The sequence below is a fragment of the Salvelinus alpinus genome, chromosome 1 (assembly GCF_045679555.1).
Source record: "Salvelinus alpinus chromosome 1, SLU_Salpinus.1, whole genome shotgun sequence".
NCBI classification, from domain to species: domain Eukaryota; kingdom Metazoa; phylum Chordata; class Actinopteri; order Salmoniformes; family Salmonidae; genus Salvelinus; species Salvelinus alpinus.
The window spans coordinates 82,720,462-82,740,231 of NC_092086.1; the positions used below are offsets into that span (position 1 = coordinate 82,720,462).

At 41.3% G+C, this 19,770-nt stretch overlaps 2 protein-coding genes across 2 annotated transcripts in view; one reads left to right on the forward strand and one right to left on the reverse strand.

The window, feature by feature from the left end:
- Positions 1 to 813: 813 nt before the first annotated feature.
- On the forward strand, positions 814 to 7,213 carry LOC139531884 (ras-related protein Rab-24-like). Its single transcript, XM_071328819.1, has 9 exons — positions 814 to 1,229; positions 1,968 to 2,160; positions 2,285 to 2,353; positions 2,552 to 2,630; positions 3,091 to 3,158; positions 3,265 to 3,364; positions 3,551 to 3,601; positions 3,723 to 3,782; positions 3,955 to 7,213. Exons 2-9 carry the CDS (start codon positions 2,047 to 2,049, stop codon positions 4,017 to 4,019), a joined length of 606 nt encoding a protein of 201 aa, XP_071184920.1. The 5' UTR covers positions 814 to 1,229; positions 1,968 to 2,046; the 3' UTR covers positions 4,020 to 7,213.
- Positions 7,214 to 9,169: 1,956 nt separating this feature from the next.
- LOC139531877 (histone-lysine N-methyltransferase, H3 lysine-36 specific-like) overlaps positions 9,170 to 19,770 on the reverse strand; it is a 30,966-nt gene continuing 20,365 nt past the window's right edge. Inside the window, exons 18-23 of the mRNA XM_071328811.1 lie at positions 19,370 to 19,639; positions 18,731 to 18,847; positions 15,081 to 15,222; positions 13,507 to 13,613; positions 13,058 to 13,259; positions 9,170 to 12,784 (exon numbers count right to left, since the gene is read on the reverse strand). Coding sequence (XP_071184912.1) covers positions 12,033 to 12,784; positions 13,058 to 13,259; positions 13,507 to 13,613; positions 15,081 to 15,222; positions 18,731 to 18,847; positions 19,370 to 19,639 — 1,590 coding nt within the window. The 3' untranslated portion in view covers positions 9,170 to 12,032. The remainder of the gene's footprint in view (positions 12,785 to 13,057; positions 13,260 to 13,506; positions 13,614 to 15,080; positions 15,223 to 18,730; positions 18,848 to 19,369; positions 19,640 to 19,770) is intronic.

A 19,770-nucleotide genomic window follows, 5' to 3' on the forward strand; every position in this document is an offset into this window, starting at 1 on the left:
ACCTATGTTCGGGGGCATTCTTGCATTTATACACCGTTTTTGCCATTACAAAAAAAAGATTGCAGGTTTGAAACTGCAGTAAAAGTGCAGTATCTGCAGTCGACTGTGATATTTTGGACTAATTGGACTAATCCTAATTATTCTGCAATTACTGCGTCCAAATACTTCACTGTAACTGCCGTTATACTGAAAAATTACTGTAGTAAAAAAACGGTGTAATTTTGGACGCAGTATTTGCAACATAATGCAGTTAGACTGCACTTTAACTGCAGTTATACTGCATTGTACTGCAGTTATACTGCTCTCTGACTGCAGTCTTTTTTCGTAAGGATGGTAGTAAACTCAGCCTGCACTATTTTAAGAGTGCTGGTCGTTAGTTATTTTCTCATGTTTTGAGCCAGTCCTCAATTCTAATCATTATATTCATTCGACGTCGCTATTCTAAACAAATAATTGACATGTAGCTAGCTAGCAGAGGTTCAATGATGATGAGAGACAAGAACTACAATAAAGAATGATCAATGGGCTTTGTGTTGGAACTGTAGTTTTGAGAAATGTACTACATCAATTTGATGCATATTTCACATATTCATCTATTTTATATAAAATGTTCAAAGCATAAATACATTAAAATCTGAATTTTGGGAGCAACTCATATGACCGTAATTCATTGAAGAATGATCATCTTGCCTGGTGAGTAGGGCATCTTTAAAAAAAAAAAATCAAACAACATTTAACTGTAATTAAAATTATTTGAACCATTTTGTGTTAAAAAGGGGAACTTTGAATACGACGTCATCGTAATGGTGATTAATGACATCACATCCTGTATATTTATTTAACCTTTATTTCTTCTGTACAATGTCTCTCCTCTAAGTAGTTCCCCATAACAAAGCCTCTTGCAAGCTAACGAATGAGGCTGTGCCTGCCAGAAATGCATGTCGAGTAAGATTTGCCATACGATATAACAATGGCATAGACAATATACAGTACATGTTAGGGATCTTTCTGTAGCTTGTAATTTTAGTTTGTAGTACAATTGACGTTGCGTAAGCTGACAACAACAAGAGCAACCTCGAGTGGCTCAAACACTGGCTAGCCAGCTAGTTAGATAGCTAACTTTAACTGTAACGAAATGTTCACATAAGATTTAGCTTAAATTTAGTTTAGTATAATCCGACTCGGTTCTCATTCTTCAATTTGAACACATTTAGCTGTTTGCCAAGCAGGTAAGTGTTTTGGTTTTAGAAAACGTTACCTAGCAAGTCATCATTAGCTAATGTAACGTTTGATGGCAAACGTTGGCTAGCTAGCAAATACTATTGCCACTGTCAACCTAGCTAGCGAACAGTTAACTCGCATTTTGTGTAATCTTTCAGGTCTGCTAATTGTGTGTACCATTTTGTTGATTGTTGAGCTCTCTAACGTTATCGTATTGGTAACATTACGTGTATTTTAACTACCTAGTTACACACCCATGCCCATTTGAACTTCTTGGAAATTGTTGACAGGAGCCACAAATGTAATGACATGAAATGTATGCTGCTCTCTTGGAACAAATTCTGCTGTCGCAATTTATGATACAGTTGCCGTGTTCACATACTAGTCTGAACTAAGAAACTCGGAAATGTCCGACTTGCTAACTGGTTCAATGCAGCACGTGTATAACTACGACCTGTTAGTAAATCGGAAATGTCAGTTTCCTAGTTCCCGACTACCAGATTAACCCGTCATTCTGTTGGTGCTGTGGGTGGCTGCCACCCATTAAATTGAGTGTCACTTCAAATTAAAAAAATATATTTTTTCAATTGGAGATTACATTAGGGACCAAGCTTGAACAGACAGTTTGATACCACATCTTACAACAGTTTTGTTTCTTCACGCAGCATGGGTTTACAGGCCCATTTTACTAGCTACTTGCTGCTGAATAAAATACGAATCGTATTGTCTCTCTTTCTGTTGCACAGCTCTTCAGCATCCTGGTCTACCCCTCTCCTGCTCCTGCTCCTGCTCCTCCTCTCCTATCTCATCTTGGTCCTGTGCAGTATGACAATGCGTGTGGATGCCAAAGTAGTTATGCTTGGGAAGGAGAGTGTAGGCAAGACCAGCCTTGTAGAGAGATATGTCCACCATCGCTTTCTCGTTGGCCCCTACCAGAACGTGAGTATCAGTTAATTTCCTAGGGCAGTGTGTGATTCCAACTGGATGTGTGGGATGCTCTCTCTGCTTGTGTGTGAAGATTCTTTCTCAATATTTGACTTGCTACATTTTTTTTATTCGATAGACTATTGGGGCTGCATTCGTTGCCAAACCAATCCAGGTGGGAGACAAGGTGGTTACCCTGGGAATATGGGTGAGTGACGATGACTGATGTCATCCTACATAAAATACAATGGCAAATACATTTGTATGAGTCTCTATATGCTTTATGGCACTGTCTGGTGAATTATAATCCCTGGAAAATAAATTAATGAATCCATCGTAGCCTGATATGGGGTAGCTACTGGCTATGTGTGGATACACTATAAGTGATTCCTTCTCTGAAACCCAGGACACGGCTGGATCAGAGCGCTACGAGGCTATGAGTAGAATCTACTACAGAGGAGCCAGGGCTGCCATTGTCTGCTATGGTAAATCCTAATCCCCATGGAATGACACTGTCAGTAGCACTCTGTCTAGGTTTATTATTGTTTACATTTTTGTCATTGTCTACGTTTTATTTTTTATATATCCGAAATGTTTCATTGAGGAAATTCTTGTTGAGAGCAATTAACGTTTCTGCATGTTGTGAATTGTGCTCACGTGTCATGCACTCATATTTCCCTCATTGGGGGAATTTTCATGGTTTGGAAAATATCTGATGAGGCATTTACCACAGTTGATGACTCAATTTGTTCTGTTTCTTTTTTAGTTGTAGCTGGTTCTGTTTTTAGTGTGGTTTTTATGGGCTGATTTACATTGCAATAATACTATCTAGTAATAGAGAATATTCTAGGTTGAATATACTTTTATAACTATGAAAACATATCATGTTTTAGTCAAGTTTTGTGTTGTCATTGATCTTTATTTGTGTGACTTTCACTCCTGTAGATTTGACAGACACCAGCAGTTTCCAGCGAGCTAAATTCTGGGTGAAGGAGGTGCAAAACTGTGAAGAGGTTAGAGACCCTTTTAATAAAACACAACTCACTTTCCATGATGGGTATTGCCCTGTATATTATCCTATGTAACTGCTCACAATTTCTTCTATGACCTCCATTGAAGCACTGCAAGATATACCTGTGTGGCACAAAGGTTGACCTGATTGAGAGTGACCGGGGCCTGCGGCAAGTAGACTACCATGATGTTCAGGACTTTGCTGATGGTAAATTGCTATGATAATCATCATGACTAACTCCCACTTAATCACGGAGTCTGAGTGTCTTACCAGACATCAATCAATCAATCAATCAAATCTACTTATAAGGCCCTTTTTACACCGGCAGATTAGTATAAGGACTGGCTGTTTTAGAGTAGTTTATGTTTATTCTTTCAACATTCTCATCTACAGAAATTGGGGCTCAGCATTTTGAAACATCCAGTAAAACAGGCAACTACGTGGGTAAGTGACACCTCATATGGTCAGTTCATTTCAAATCTAGTGTATAGTCTCATAAAACTACATTTCCCAAAAATGCATCAGTGCAGCAGTAGACTCATCTTCTCTTTTAACCACATTCCAGATGAGCTGTTCCAAAAAGTTGCAGAGGACTTTAATAGCATCTCCTTCCAATTCATGACCGGTGAGACTTTGGCTCTCTTCTTAGATATTGCATCTATCGTTTAGCTGTCTGTGTACATTTAGTCTGCAATGGTAGTATTACTGTCATGAATTGTCATTCTCAATCTCTACTGTGGTGAATTATTGCTCTCCTGAATAGGTCTGGTTGACACTTCTCTGCTCTCTCTTTACAGAAGAGACCGGTATTGACTTGGGTCAGAAGAAGGACTCTTATTTCTATTCCTGCTGCCACAATTAAGCCTTTACTGGTAGACAGCGGTCACTTGCCCTAAAACCAACCTGGAAATGTTGGATGGATGCTAGACAGTCCACCTGGAGCCTGTTCATTTAAAATCAGAGAAAGAAAGAGAGGAGTCCAAGCAGTACTGTGTTTTTTTTGGTTGCTTTTTTCAGTTGTGCCATAGAAGGCTAAATGCTCACTGCATTTAAAGGAGTGCTCATAATGATTGGACTTCCCCTCTCTCAGGACAAAATACCTGCCAAGGGGGATATCGGAATGAAGCAGACAGGGAAATGGCACTTCAACCCCACTTTTAAAAAAGCCTTGTTTTCCTTAGTGTCTATCAACTCACCTTAATGCCACTACACACTTCATGCAAACAGAGCAACGGAGCATCGCATACGATCCATTCCCCAATTTTTGCCAAACAAAAATATGTAGAACTATGTGTGACAACTACTCTGTCGCTGCGTTTATGTAGTTGGATAGAAGTGTATAGGGCCATTTAGGGACAGTTCAAAGTTTACTGGGGTGGGGTTAGTTTGTCCAACTCGAGGTGTCAGAAAAAAAAATGTATGACCACAAATAACTGTGTTTAAAAATGTGGATATTGACTTTGCCACTTCAGCATGGTTTAGTGGCACAGTCGATGCACTACGATCAGAGCCGGCTGCAGACAATGCTCAGCTAGCTAGAAATCTAATTTCAAACAGTTTGACACTATAATTATATACAATATATGCAACACATTTTCCACCAATAGGTTTCTGTGCCAATGCACCACACAACCCATAAGCGAAGCATACCCATTTCAGATGCTTCAAGTTCATGGTTTGTGTTTTCAACACCACAATGAAATATACTGTCAATCTCGACAAACAGAACATAGGCCTAGATCCTGCCCTACCTTGCAGGCCTACCCAGTATCGAAGGCTTGGCTTGACAGTCTCCAAATGTCATTACACTTTTTGGTGTTAAACAGATGTCTCTTTCCATTCATCAAATGGCTGCTGCACAGTTTGGATGCTGGAATTACATTTAGGATGAACGTGCGCAGGTAGCCTACAGGATACTTTTGATTAAAACATTGTGACTGGTTGTGTTTATGCCACACATAAAATTCAATACATTTTTAAAAGTTAAATGACAAATATTTAGGCTACATTGAAGCGTTAGGTTCTAGGTGCGTGAGGAATCTCTTGAGGCAGAGCACGTGTTAAGCTTTCCTGAATAACTGGGCCTGCTGGGAGCATATGTGGCCACATTTTTACGACTTGGGAGGATGATGATCTGCGACAGACAATGCATGTCAGTATCAGAACTTAAAATACAGCCAGACTGGCCTGCTACTCTGCCTTTCTATACCTAATAAACAGGCGAGTAGACCCACAAGTGATCCAAATGGAATGAAACATTCAAATCACAGGGCTTTTGCACCATTATTTAAATAACATTTTCACTGCAGTTTATAGCCTAGAGTAGAATTTTGTACTTGAAAACAATAATGCAATATCTCATTGCATTGTGGTGTTATAGGCTAGTCTATGTAGGATAATTGAAACATAATTGTCCCTGAACCAGATGACTAGGGGAGCTTTTTGAGTTGCGTGTCTCATTTCTTCACAGTTCTTTCATGCACAATGACCCACCTGGCCTCTTTGCTGATAGTGAAAATTGGTGCAACTTTGAATGATTTTATCTGTGGTATGATGCTAGTTAGCCTATTGTAGATCTGGACAAATGATCCACCTAGTGCTATTGTCACTATGAATGGTGGATAGAAGGCAGGATAGACTGGTATACTATACTGACCTGTGGTATAGTAAAAGTTGGCTCACGGAAAAGCATAGTGCATAAGAGAAGTACCAAAGCAACTTGATATAAGGGAGGCGCATGCAAGCAGATGAGGACATTTGTCTAGGATGGAAGAAATTATATAGTAAAACCTGCAAAGGGACGAATGTAAACCCGGGAAAAAACGCACTTCCCTGTGCCCAATAAAAACAACCCTCCCAAAAGCAAAAATAAATAAAAAACGTTAGACGACACTCCCCTATTTTGGACCTCCCCACCCCAGTAAATCTCAAACTTTCCCTTATATAAATGAATTATGCCAATGACATGTATAGCTTTTATCCCATAATCAAATGCCTTGAGTGATTGTGCTTCTTTTTAAGTACTTGATTTCAATGATCATTCTGTGGGTTTTGGGGCTTTAAACTATAGACTATTTTCATTGTCTACTCTAGGTTGCAATGGACTGGCCATTCTATGTACCTGCACATTTATTGTCATGTAACATATATTTTTCTTTTGTCATAAGCTCTGATACAGTTGAACGTATATAGAATGCACCAACACAGGAACAAGTTTATGGGTAAATGTTATAAGAGAGTTACGTCGCCATGGCTAAAAGTACTAGATAATGCCATTGCAATAAGAAACCCAATATACAGACAGCTATGTGTAGCTAATGTACAATTTAATATCCAGCAAGTCACTAACTTAATGTTTTACGGACACCTTATCAAACCGTGGCTGACCATTGTCGTTACTTCACACACAATGGGAAGTTTAAACTGTCTGTGAATGTATTGTTAATGTTTACACTTTGAGACACCTTTGACCTTTTGAGACAGTCTAGCTAATGGCTGATTTTTACTTGATTTTACCAATGTGTGTTCAAATTAGCTTAGTTAGACCTACTATTGAATTTGAGTGCAAAGATAAATGAGAGGAAATACTGAAACCTCACTGAGGTTTTTTCTCAGTCCCACTGAAGTTGTGCATGTAAGAGACTAGTAGTAAGCAGCAGCAATGGGCCCACAGGCTGGTTTTCCCTTGAGTAATGAATCACATATCCATCATTAGCGGTGCATAGCAGGCTCCATTATAGTTTACACACGCAGCATCTTCTATGTTGTCACTCCCCAAGGATGCAGACCTGGTGCCTGAGAAAGAGGGATAGTTCACATTTCATTTTCTGAATGGTTTACAGCACTCTTGTTATTAGAAGGTGCAATGTGTACAAGCACGAAGCCAGAGTTTGTTTGCAGTCCCACATCTGTCTGAGGCCTTGTAGATAACATGCATATATTTCCAACACTACAGGTCCACAGAGTCTGCTGATATGATCATTCATTGTGTGGACTCCAGTGACTGTGTTTTCTAGCATGTTGTAAATTGGAAAAATAAAGATTCCATTTCTGCAAGTCTCTTTGTTAGTGTGTCTGTGTGACACTTACAGTACATTAGCCTCGTCAACCAGACTGACCGCTGGACACAATATTGTTTAACTTCAGTATATCATATACAGTTGAAGTCGGAAGTTTACATACTCTTAGGTTGGAGTCATTAAAACTCGTTTTTTAACCACTCCAGAAATGTCTTGTTAACAAACTATAGTTTTGGCAAGTCGGTTAGGACATCTACTTTGTGCATGACACAAGTAATTTTTCCAACAATTGTTTACAGACAGATTATTCCACTTATAATTCACTGTATCACAATTCCAGTGGGTCAGAAGTTTACATACACTAAGTTGACTGTGCCTTTAAACAGCTTGGAAAATTCCCTAAAATTATGTTATGGCTTTATAAGCTTCTGATAGGCTAATTTACATAATTTGAGTCAATTGGAGGTGTACCTGTGGATGTATTTCAAGGCCTACCTTCAAATTCAGTGCCTCTGCTTGACATCATGGGAAAATCAAAAGAAATCAGCCAAGATCTCAAAAAAATAATTGTAGACCTCCACAAGTCTGGTTCATCCTTGGGAGCAATTTTAAAATGCCTGAAGGTACCACGTTCATCTGTACAAACAATAGTACACAAGTATAAACACCATGGGACCACGCAGCCGTCATACCGCTCAGGAAGGAGACGCGTTCTGTCTCCTACAGATGAACGTACTTTGGTGCAAAAAGTGCGAATCAATCCCAGAACAACAGCAAAGGACCTTGTGAAGATGCTGGAGGGAACAGGTATAAAAGTATCTATATCCACAGTAAAACAAGTCTTATATCGACATAACCTGAAAGGCCGCTCAGCAAGGAAGAAGCCACTGCTACAAAACTGCTATAATAAAGCCAGACTACGGTTTGCAACTGCACATGGGGACGAAGATTGTACTTTTTGGAGAAATGTCCTCTGGTCTGATGAAACAAAAATAGAACTGTTTGGCCATAATGACCATCGTTATGTTTGGAGGAAAATGGGGAGGCTTGCAAGCCGAAGAAAACCATCCAAACCATGAAGCACAGGGGTGGTAGCATCATGTTGTGGGGGTGCTTTGCTGCAGGAGGGACTGGTGCACTTCACAAAATAGATGGCATCATGAGGCAGGAAAATTATGTGGATATATTGAAGCAACATCTCAAGACATCAGTCAGGAAGTTAAAGCTTGGTCGCAAATGGGTCTTCCAAATGGACATTGACCCCAAGCATACTTCCAAAGTTGTGGCAAAATGGCTTAAGGACAAAAGTCAAGGTATTGGAGTGGCCATTCACAAAGCCCTGACCTCAATCCTATAGAAAAAAGGCCTACAAACCTGACTCAGTTACACCAGCTCTGTCAGGAGGAATGGACCAAAATGTACCTAACTTATTGTGGGAAGCTTGTGGAAGGCTACCTGAAACGTTTGACCCAAGTTAAACAATTTAAAGGCAATGCTACCAAATACTAATTGAGTGTATGTAAACTTCTGACCCACTGGGAATGTGATGAAAGAAATAAAATCTGAAATAAATAATTCTCTCTATTATTCAGACATTTCACATTCTTAAAATAAAGTGGTGATCCTAACTGACCTAAAACAGGGAATTTTTACTAGGATTAAATGTCAGGAATTGTGAAAAACTGAGTTTAAATGTATTTGGCTGAGGTCTATGTAAACTTCCGACTTTAACTGTATGTGAGGTGAAACAGGTGTGAGCACAGCGGTCAGTTTTATTAACAAGGCTAACAGTACACTGAGCAACTGCTAAAGCCAGTTGCTATAACATAAGCACCTCTAATGTGGATTATTATCTACCCCAGCCCAATGCAATCATTTGTTAATTGTTATTACAGTAAGATTGCGTTTAACTTAAATGTACCTTCTGAAAAATAACAATACAAACTCGGGCCAAAATCATAATGCCAAAAACAGTTGGAGAAAAACGTTCAGATCATGTAATTGCAACTTAGCTTTTTCTTTATTATGTACAAAGAAATACAACACCTTTCAATCTCCTCACAAGGCAGAAGGATATTATTGAACTCTCAACAGTTACATTTTGAACAGATGAATTACACATGTCTGAATAAGGCAGAGAGGGAAGGGAGTCCGAAGCTAAGAAGCAAGAAAGCAAAAAAAAAAAAAACCTTTGTTACATGTGTATGAATGTATATAAACAGTGATACAGCCTCCCAACTCTTTGTGCATTATCAGACAACCCTTCAAAGAGGACGGAGGGGTAACTGACAATGTAGAAAAAGATATACAGCTCATTATCGTATCACAAGTTCCAAAGTACTGTGGTGATAGTTGGGAGTTTCATCTCCCTACTCTTCCGATTTCTGACTCATGTGATGTGACCAGAAATGACCCTCGACCTCCTCATACTGTGCTATCATAGCCTACTATTATCTGCTTGATGACTGTGATATTGTTACAGCAATATAAAGTGTTATTTAACACATCTGTTGACAGCAGCTCAACCAACAACCAATATGTATTAAAGTTGAAGTGATCTTGTTTGTTGGACAGGTTGATGACAGAGCTGAGACCAGAGAACGCATATCTTCTGGCTCTAGACTTATTTGAAGGTCATGTTTTTTTCATGAATCATATTTAGCTTTTATATACAAATGTTATGTATATACATATTACATACGATTTTGGAAGGACAGACACAAATATTCTTCCAACAGATGTATTAATCAGTTAGGATCTTATATCTGTGTTGTTAAAAATCGTATTTGTTTTAGTGCTATTAAAATACAATTATGAGTTACTGTATAACCTCTGGGTGAAGATGTTCAAGTCAGGCCATGACGATGGTGCCTGTATCTCTATATTGGAGCAACAGCAGTGGGCACCATGGCGACCTTCACAGTACAGTATATGGATAAGAAGGGACCGAACTGTTTCCTACATTTTTCAAATCATTAAAAAAACTGGTTGGATTTCTATTCAAATGTAAGAAATTGCACATCTTTGCACGATGAATTAAAACTAAGCCAGTTAAGTTTTAATACATAAAGGCTGCTAGAGATACTTCGACATGACTAAAGTTACAAAATTGGGCGATATTAAGCACTACAAATATTGCTTATTGTAAAGGCATGATATACAAGCTTCAGAAATGGAAACACAACATTCCCATAACAGGGAAATGGCAAATCCACTTCATTCTGTTCTATGGCCCTCCAGAATCAACTTCACCTCCCTTCTTTCACAGAAACCCCAAAACTGATTGACTCAATTGAAAAGGCATAAGTAAAGATGAAAAACGGACACAACAAAGACAGCGAGACAGGGACAAAACACATAGCAGAGACAAACATACTGTAGTGAAAGCATTTTAGCAGGGGAACACACCAGATCTGTCATTTTTAGTGCTAAACCAAAGGCAGGAGTATAGCCTTTCAAATAGGAAGTATGGATGATATAAAGAGACACAGCAATGCCACTACTATAAATCAGTCCCGTCTTAATTTGTGCGTTATAAAGTTCTACATAAATACGTCATAGAGAGTATAATTCACACACAAGAGCTAGCTATCTTAGTGATAAGGTTACGTCAAGCAGCTTACTCAACAGCTGAGTACAATGGCACTTTCACATTGAAGGTTCAGTTCAGTTTCTAGACAAAGCTCCACCATGTGAGGAAGCTTGTGTTCAAAGACCTACAGTACAGCCAACTGCACTCAAACAGATATCAGTACAGAAGAGCTAATGGCGATGCAATGCCAGGGTTAGGGGGGAACGCAAAGTGCTGTCATGGATTAGGATCTGGGCATGTTCAATATCAAGCCATCTCCTTGATGTACTACCCACATGTACTAACTAAGCAATTTGACTGTATGTGTATTGTCTAGGTGTCTGTATCATTTGGTGTGGTAAGGCAGAGGGCAGCAGAGACAGTAGATTAATGATCATCAACAGATACGGATATAGACTGTGCACTGCACAACAATGACAAGGATGAAAGGACTGGTTGATAGTGTGACTAATCATTTCCATGGCTGACGTACTCATTTCACAGCATTACTCATTTGTGCCATGCAGGAGAGTTGCTTCAGAGAGAAACAGAGACAGGCTCATCTAACACACTATAGGCTACTTGCTCATGAGGGGATATCCGTGCCTTTGACAGCACTGTACCGCTTCTCTTCAGTCTCCCCTTTGAAAAAGATGACCCTGCAGATAAGTTAGTTGCTGTGTCCTCCAAGAGTAGGTGCAGAAGTGTAAACATGTTCTAAAACAAAAACCAGCAGCTTCGACAACGAACCATGAAGAGATCCAAATGGGCCTAGCTATATGAATACAGTTCCCATCATACCTCATTGTGCCCTTAAGCACAGATCCAGGATTAGTGTACCCACCCCAAACCGTAACCTTGACTATTAGGGGGAAAACGCTAGACGTGACCACAAATCAGTGTCCAGGGGCAACTCCATCCTACTCCGTTTCGACACACCAGCTCCAGACCCCATTGTAACATCCTGCTATTTCTCGGGGGTCTGACTGAACAAGGCGGTGTGTGAATACACAGATCTATAAATCCTCTGGACAAGAACATATCCTTATATACAAAGATGAGTGAATCTACATGATGCTGAGCTCAGGCCCACCCTCAAGAACAAGCAGGTAGCCCTTCTCCCACATGGTAGACCTTCAGGACAATCACATGCTCACTGGACAATAAGAACAGTGATTGACAGGGCTATTCTGTAGTTTGGCTGATCAGTGTACATGTCCCCTCCCCCTGTATGGACTGTGTGGAATGATAAGCCACCATGCAGAGTTGTTGAAAAATGATGTCTTTACTCCTCTTCTTCTTCTTCTTCCTCCTCCTCCTCTTGTTCTTCTACTTCTTCTTCCTCCTCCTCATCCTCTTCATCTTTCAACTCAAGACCCTCCATCTCACCATCCTCCAACTCTCCCTCCATCCCCTCTCCATCCCCCTCTTCACCCAAAGGATCCTCAATTTCTTCTTTCTCATCTTCATAGGAAGAGATGGGTGAGTACTGGGGAAGGAATAGGTGAGCGCTATCGGGGGCCTCAGAGCTGGGTAGAGGGGTGCTGATGGGGCCAGAGAAGGGACCAGATATGGGGCCAGATATTGGGACAGAAAAGGAGCCAGAGATTGGGCCAGAAAAGTGACCAGAGATGGGGCCAAAGGAGGGGCCAGAGATTGGGCTAGAGATGGGGCTAGAGCTAGGGAGAGGGGGGAAAGACTCAGACTCAGGACCAGGGCATGGCTGGGGGTCCCCTGTCCCTGTGGTAGTGACTGTAGCAGCAGCACCAGCCACAGCAGCACCAGGGATAACTACGCCAGCCCCCAGGCCCGGTGAGAGAGCACAGATGTCGGGTAGGTGCTCCCTGATCTCCCCTGGCTCCAGGGGGTCTGGTCCACAGGGGTCGTGTTCGCTGCAGGACAGCCGTCCGTCCAATTTGGAGATGAAGAGCATGCCGTCGCGGTGCAGTGTGCAGTAAGAGCTGGGACACATCTCACAAAAGGAGGCTGCCTCCTTACCACACAGGTCACACTGGTGCCACGGGCACTCCCACCGACCTGCAGCACAGAGCAGGGAGATTGATACAGTATATCAGACAAGGGCAGCCAGACACAACTGCATCAACAGTAACACAGAGAAGTAATCAGCACACTGAGACTGCTAAACAGGAATCTGACAGACTTCAAACAGTGAAAATGCATGAAATATGTCATGCATATCATTCTCAATCACACAAACCTACAGTAACAGAGGGGAAATAGAACAAACCACTACAAGCTATAATACTACGATATCATCTCCTCTGACAGGAATCTAACTGTGCCACTGACCTGCAGGCCTCTTGGCGAGGTTGAGACAGTCTGCGTGGTAGACCTTGGGACAGCCTGGTCTCTTACAGGACACAATCTGTCCCCCATCCCCACAACTGAAGCACTCATCCTCCCTCTCCTTGGTCACCTCCATCTTGTTCTTCCGTTTAGCCAGGACCTTCTTCTTCAGTTTGCGGCCCTTGTCATCTGCTGGAGGGTTGTTCTGGGGAAGGACGACGCGTCAGGATGTTGAGAGAGACACAGAAACCCAAACTGAAGATGGCCCATTCAAATATCTCATTCCCGTTGACATGACTACTATTTTGACTACTGTATCACAAGGGCCTCTTGGATTTGTGGAAAGAGAATTTAAAATAGCTATCATGATTGTTTCTACTATTGATGTATCTTATTCATCCTGTGGATGAATGTCATCAATAACAACATCTGGTTCCAGTGTCTCCTCTCACCTTTGGCCGAACTCCTAGGAAGCCGCTGCAGTTTGGAGCTTCACATTTACACACAGTCTTCCCATTCCCAAGGCACTCCAAGTTGTAGTTGAAAGTCAGCTCTGTGTCTGGAGACAGACAAAACGACCCATAGAGGACCGATATAAACCAGTATCCACAACAAGTGATGGAGAGATGGACATGAACTGCTGATGGAATAACCTTTGTAATTACAGTGTAAAAAAATTGTTTTGTAAATACACTAATTATGGCCTACTTTGCCCTCACAGTGGTAAATATTATGCAACTTCCTTTTCTTATATACCTGGTGCAATGCTACCCTTATACACTATATATACAAAAGTATGTGGACACCCCTTCAAATGAGGGAATTCGGCTATTTCAACCACACCCGTTGCTGACAGGTGTATAAAATTGAGCACACCGCCATGCAATCTCCATAGACAAATATTGGCAGTAGAATGGCTTTACTGAAGAGCTCAGTGACTTTCAACATGGCACCGTCATAGGATGCCACCTTTCCAACAAGTCAGTTCATCAAATTTCTGACTTGCTAGAGCTGCCCCGGTCAACTCTAAGTGCTGTTATTGTGAAGTGGAAACGTCTAGGAGCAACAACGGCTCAGCCGCGAAGTGGTAGGCCACACAAGCTCACAGAACGGGACTGCCGAGTGCTGAAGCGCGAATCGCTTAAAACTCGTCTGTAACACTCACTGTTTCAAACTACCTCTGTAAGCGACGTCTGCAAAATAACTGTTCGTCAGGAGCTTCATGAAATGGGTTTCCATGACCGAGCAGCCGCACACAAGCCTAAGATCACCATGCGCATTGCCAAGCATCAACTGAAGTGGTGTAAAGCTCGCCGTGGAATCACGCTTCACCATCTGGCAGTCTGACTGGTGAATCTGGGTTTGGCGGATGCCAGGGGAACGCTACCTGCCAGAATGCATAGTGCCAACTGTAAAAATTGGTGGAGGAAGAATAAAGGTCTGGGGCTGTTTTTCCATGGTTCAGGCTAGGCCTCTTAGTTCCATTGAAGGGAAATCTTAATGCTATAGCATACAATGACATTCTAGATGATTCTGTGCTTCCAACTTTGTGGCAACAGTTTGGGGAAGGCCCTGTCCTGAATGCCTCCATGCACAAAGCGAGGTCCATACAGAAATGGTTTGTCGAGATTGGTGTGGAGGAAATGGCCTGCACAGAGCCCTGACCTCAACTCCATCGAACACCTTTGGGATGAATTGGAACCCCGACTGCGAGCCAGGCCTAATCGCCCAACATCAGTGCCCTTACTAATGCTCTTGTGGTTGAATGGAAGCAAGTCCCTGCAGCAATATTCCAACATCTTGTGGAAAGACTTCACAGAAGAGTGGAGGCTGTTATAGCATCAAAGGGGGGACCAACTCCATATTAAAGCCAGTGATTTTGGAACGAGAATGTTCGACAAGCAAGTGTCTACATAATTTTTGTCATGTAGTGTAGTTCTCCTGCCAATGCCTATATAATGAAAAGTGTTGCCAAAAACCAAAGCTGTAATATAGCACAAACTCCTTAAGCCAAAGCTCCGCTCACCTGCAGGGACATCTATGAGAGTGAAAAGCCCCACACGTGTGTCTCCATTCACCGTCCACTTCTGTGTCTCACAGTTGGGCCGGCAGCTGTGGTTCATGAAGCGGGCCTGGTTCCCCTTTGGCCCAGCATCAATGATCCGATCCTAATCAACACACCGACATGGACAACACTGTTCAATCATCATTACTTTTGGGTGTCTTTATGATACCATGCAAAGCAGATGCAATTTTCTGAGATGAAATACAGAAAACCAAAAGAATCCCCTCTCTTGAATGATAGGGCAAAATGTAGCTTTCTGCCTAAATAGACATACCCAAAAGTAATAATTTTTCATAAGATGGCCATAAACATAAATGGTAATGCTGCATAATTTTAGAAAGGTGTAGAACTCACCTCTCTGGTACTTTTTTAAACAATAAATAGCTGAGGTGTACTCACTTTTGAGGACCTAAGCTCAAGTACTTGCTTCTACACTTCTAAGCTCAAGTACGTGCTTCTACACCTGCATTACTAGCTGTTTGGGGTTTTAGGCTGGGTGTCTGTACAGCACTTCGAGATATTAGCTGATGTACGAAGGGCTATATAAAATAAAATTGATTGATTGATTGAAGTACATAGTACAAATAGTAGAAAGAGGAGGAAGGGAAGCGCTACTAAGGTATATTTTGGTAGACAGTTGTATTTTTATGATAACATAGCTACAGTATTTCACTTTTTAATGTGTATAGTATTGCTTACTAGGTGTGTCCAATCAATTTTGTAACCACTCCCTCTTCTAATTAGGGCTAATTGGAAAAGCTGTTCAAAAGAGGACATTGTATAATTTTTTTGTACTCCCTGACGAAGGCCATGCAGCCGAAACGCGTCGGATTTTTTAAACTTTGTTTCTATTGAACATGCCATAACTAATAAAGGCATTTTAATTAATTATACGAAGAGTGCCTTGGTCCTCCTTTCTTTTTGATGACATAGTACAAATATTATGAAATATAAAAAATTATAAATATGACAGGACTGCCAACTTTTGAAGAAAGCTTGGGAGTGAGATTTGCTATGTGAATTTCATTACCCCTGGCACAACCCCCAGATGAAGACTGGGTGTCCTCCCCCAGGAAAATGTTCCTAATTTTATGCTAACTTCCTGCAATTCTATGTATTTTGACATGGCATAGGCCTATGACCAGGGTGGAAAAGTTTAAAATAAAAACCACAGGTCAGGTATATTCAGGATGCTTTCAACATTAAATGAACACTAAAAATTTGATGACTTTGTTTCTTTGAGATTTTTTGGGGTGGGGGGAATAAAATGTAAAGTATGCTGATATTTTTTTGTTAACATATTTGTAGGTGGTTTGACGCAGACAGTAATGAAATGAGATAGGGAGACCGGCAAATTCTACAAATAGTGGGAAGGTTGGAAAAAGAGATTGATCCCTGTTCTCATGTGACAAATTACATTTGATTTCTGGAGCATTTAATATCCAATAATATGACTTATTCAAAACTGTCCATGAATGGCTGCATTAATACATAGCCTCATACAATTCATTTTCAAAAGACACAAGTAATCATATCAGATTTCAAATATGTGATTACAGTGTCAAAATTGGGAAGAAGTGTAATAATAAAATAAGTGGGGAATAACAGTAGTTTTCTTGCTGACAAGCCACACTAATTACCCTATATTTTAGCCCACTGTTAAGAATGAGAATTGTTCCACTGATCAGACTAGATCAAGTAAATACTGTAGATAATAAAATCTCCTGAAGACAAAATTACATAAATCTGCCCCTACACACTAACCAAATTATTGGTATAGTTATAGTCTAGAATCAAATTTACACTTTTCGGTTCACAGTCTGTTTGACAAAATGATTTTCATAGTTACAAATCAAGTCACCCTACCAAACTTCCCTGATAAAACATACTGTAGGTCTGTCTGCTGCCTTTTCGTTGTAATAGCCTAAAAGGCAATGCATTGTCAATCTGACGTCTGCATTGGCAGTGCAGCATTTATGGCGATACGGCCTCTGCAGAAGTCAGGGCATTCATACTTCTTGCGCTTCGCGAAACAGCACAGAGCTGTTGAGCAGAGCTGTTGTGAAGGAAGTTGTCAAGGAAATGAGTTTGTGTTTCAACAGGACCTCCCGCACCCACCTACCGTCAACCAATCATGCCAATGCGGAGCTCTACAGAGCTATAAGAAACCCTCCGCATTGTTACCAAATTTGGGAGTTGTACGGCGATGCGGTATGGAGCTAAATGTGGCCTCTGCATGTCTCCAGAGTATCCGCGATTGCGTCACACCATCCATACGGAGCCTCCGACCTCATTTTGGATCAAGCATAAATTAGCTTTTATCCTAAATGCCAATCACCAAACGAGGGGACTAATGCAAGTGTGGATTAAATCGACTTCAGTACATGCTGTCAAAAGGCTGCATTCTGCAATACGGACGGGAGTAACAGCCACCTAATTTTGTTGACAACATTGTACATAAAACAGCGCTACAGTGCAGCTCTTTTTACTCTAATCTTGAGGGGTGTATCTTTAAAACATGCAACCAACCCCCTTGATCCCTTACATAACTAGACCAATCATATGCTTCAATGTGCCGCGGTTCACAGTGCTGTGGCAAGACAGGACAATGATGGAGGTTCCGCTCTGATGATGTGAATTGAATGTGCAGATGCTCCGATTTCAAAACGATTTGGAGCACAGATGAAAGGTTAACGCGCTGACTATGCAATGGACTACATAAAAGCAGTACTTTTCAATGGACTACATAAAAGCAGTACTTTTCAATGCGTGAAATATAAGAGGTGTGCCGTGAGAACGTGAGAAGAGGGTCAATTGCGTGTCTCACGGCCACTGCGTTAGAGTTGGCAGCTCTGTATTATGATTTTTCCCCCTATTCAAAAACAATGGGGCAATAGGGCTTGAAAGGACTGAAATGCTTTCTAAATACAGTAAAACATCAAATTATAAATGACTTACTATAAGATTTCACCTTTCTTATAACTGTAAAATAAATATGATCATATTTAGTGACAGTACAATATTGGCACTGTTTCATATTGCTGACGACAGAGACTTTCTGCCAAACGTCCTCTGAGCGGCGTTGAGATACCATTCAAATGTGTGCAGACTCGTTACAACTTCAGAGCTATAAATCCACCTGAGAATATCACAGCGAGATGAAACCACTGTTGTTGCATCCGCTTGACTTTTTACATGAGCTATTGCAAGCACTGCTGTGAGATCCACAGGCAAAGAAAATGTGACGCGTCGCTCCCTATGCAAATACCAGATTTCCTGTGTCCGTGAAACTCACAGCTGCGCTTGCAATAGCGCATATGAATCAGGACAACCAGCGCTTTCATGGAGCGTACGTAACGCCGTTCACAGAGCGGGCTGTTCACAGAAATATCGTTCGGAATCGGGGACTTAACATCTAGGTGAACAAGGAACCAACAATTGTCAATAGTAGTGATAAAAACCAATAACATAGCCAATAGCATTAATAACCCATGACAACTTCCTGTAGCTAGTTACAGAAATCGTGGTTTAAGGTCATAAGATTACAGAGGTAACGTCAGGCCAAGAGATAGTCCCACAAGAGCTCTGAAATCCTGACTCCTGAGCCCCACCTTGTCCAGAGTCAGCATGTAGAAGTTACAGATGTCGTTATCCTGGGCATGTTTGATCCTGACCCGACACTCATCCTCATCGATCACTTCTCCTATGTACTCATTCACAAACTCCCCCTGAGGACACAACCATGACCGTCAGCATGAGAGATACAGTGGAACACTCATTCTACTACCAATCATTCTACTCAAAGAATTACTCTTGGATTGAACTCTTGGATTCATCTGAGAGCTCGCTTGGTTTTAACTGACTCTTGAAAGGGTCATTTACATGTAAAGATCATAGCAGATAGACTTGTGCAAATCAATGTTTCAAAGCCATGATGGCCATTGATGACAGGGCTTCGTCGACTTTATGGTTTGATGATTAGATTAACATATCACTGATTACCATTTCAAAAGTCATTATACTTCATCTTAACATGGAGATGATTCCTTTAATTTAACATCCAAAATATTGCTTACACTTTCTAGAAAAAAGTCTGCTGGAATTGAAATCTGTCTGGATTGAAGAAGAATCCAAGCCCGTTTCAAATCCATAGCTTTTTGAAAATATAGTTTAAGCCCCAGGGGATACAGTTTCATGGTGGCACATTGATCTCTACTTTACATGATTAATGGTAAAACCTCCACCATTACCTTCTTGATGTCATGGGCACAGCGGAGGCCCCAGCCTCGTGCCAGCGTCCTGAAGATCTCTACCTGGCTGTACTGGCGTTTGGTGAAGGCCTGGTTCAGGCAGCCATTGCCCGCCGGGCACACCTGGGGGTGGCACTCGTACATCAGCATGCGGTTAATACACTCAGAGTCAATGCCACATGGGTTCTCGTCTGACGCCTTGCAGTTACAGCGTGGGATCTCTGATAGGTCGGCCATGATGAACTGCACCTTCCCGATTGGCCGATTCACCTGAGGGGTTAGGCGAGTGACTTCAGAGGAATGAAGTTGCAAAGGGGGTGTAGTAATACTTCTACAACTCGAAACTAAAACTTAAAGGTCCAACGCAGACTTTTAAAAATCTCAATATCAAATCATTTCTG

Excerpts from the sequence above, each read along its gene's own strand:
- LOC139531884 (XM_071328819.1), top strand. The coding sequence starts at position 2,047 with ATGACAATGCGTGTGGATGCCAAAGTAGTTATGCTTGGGAAGGAGAGT. Across the intron at positions 2,161-2,284 it reads TCGTTGGCCCCTACCAGAAC|ACTATTGGGGCTGCATTCGT; the intron begins GTGAGTATCAGT and ends TTTATTCGATAG. Across the intron at positions 2,354-2,551 it reads TGGTTACCCTGGGAATATGG|GACACGGCTGGATCAGAGCG; the intron begins GTGAGTGACGAT and ends TCTGAAACCCAG.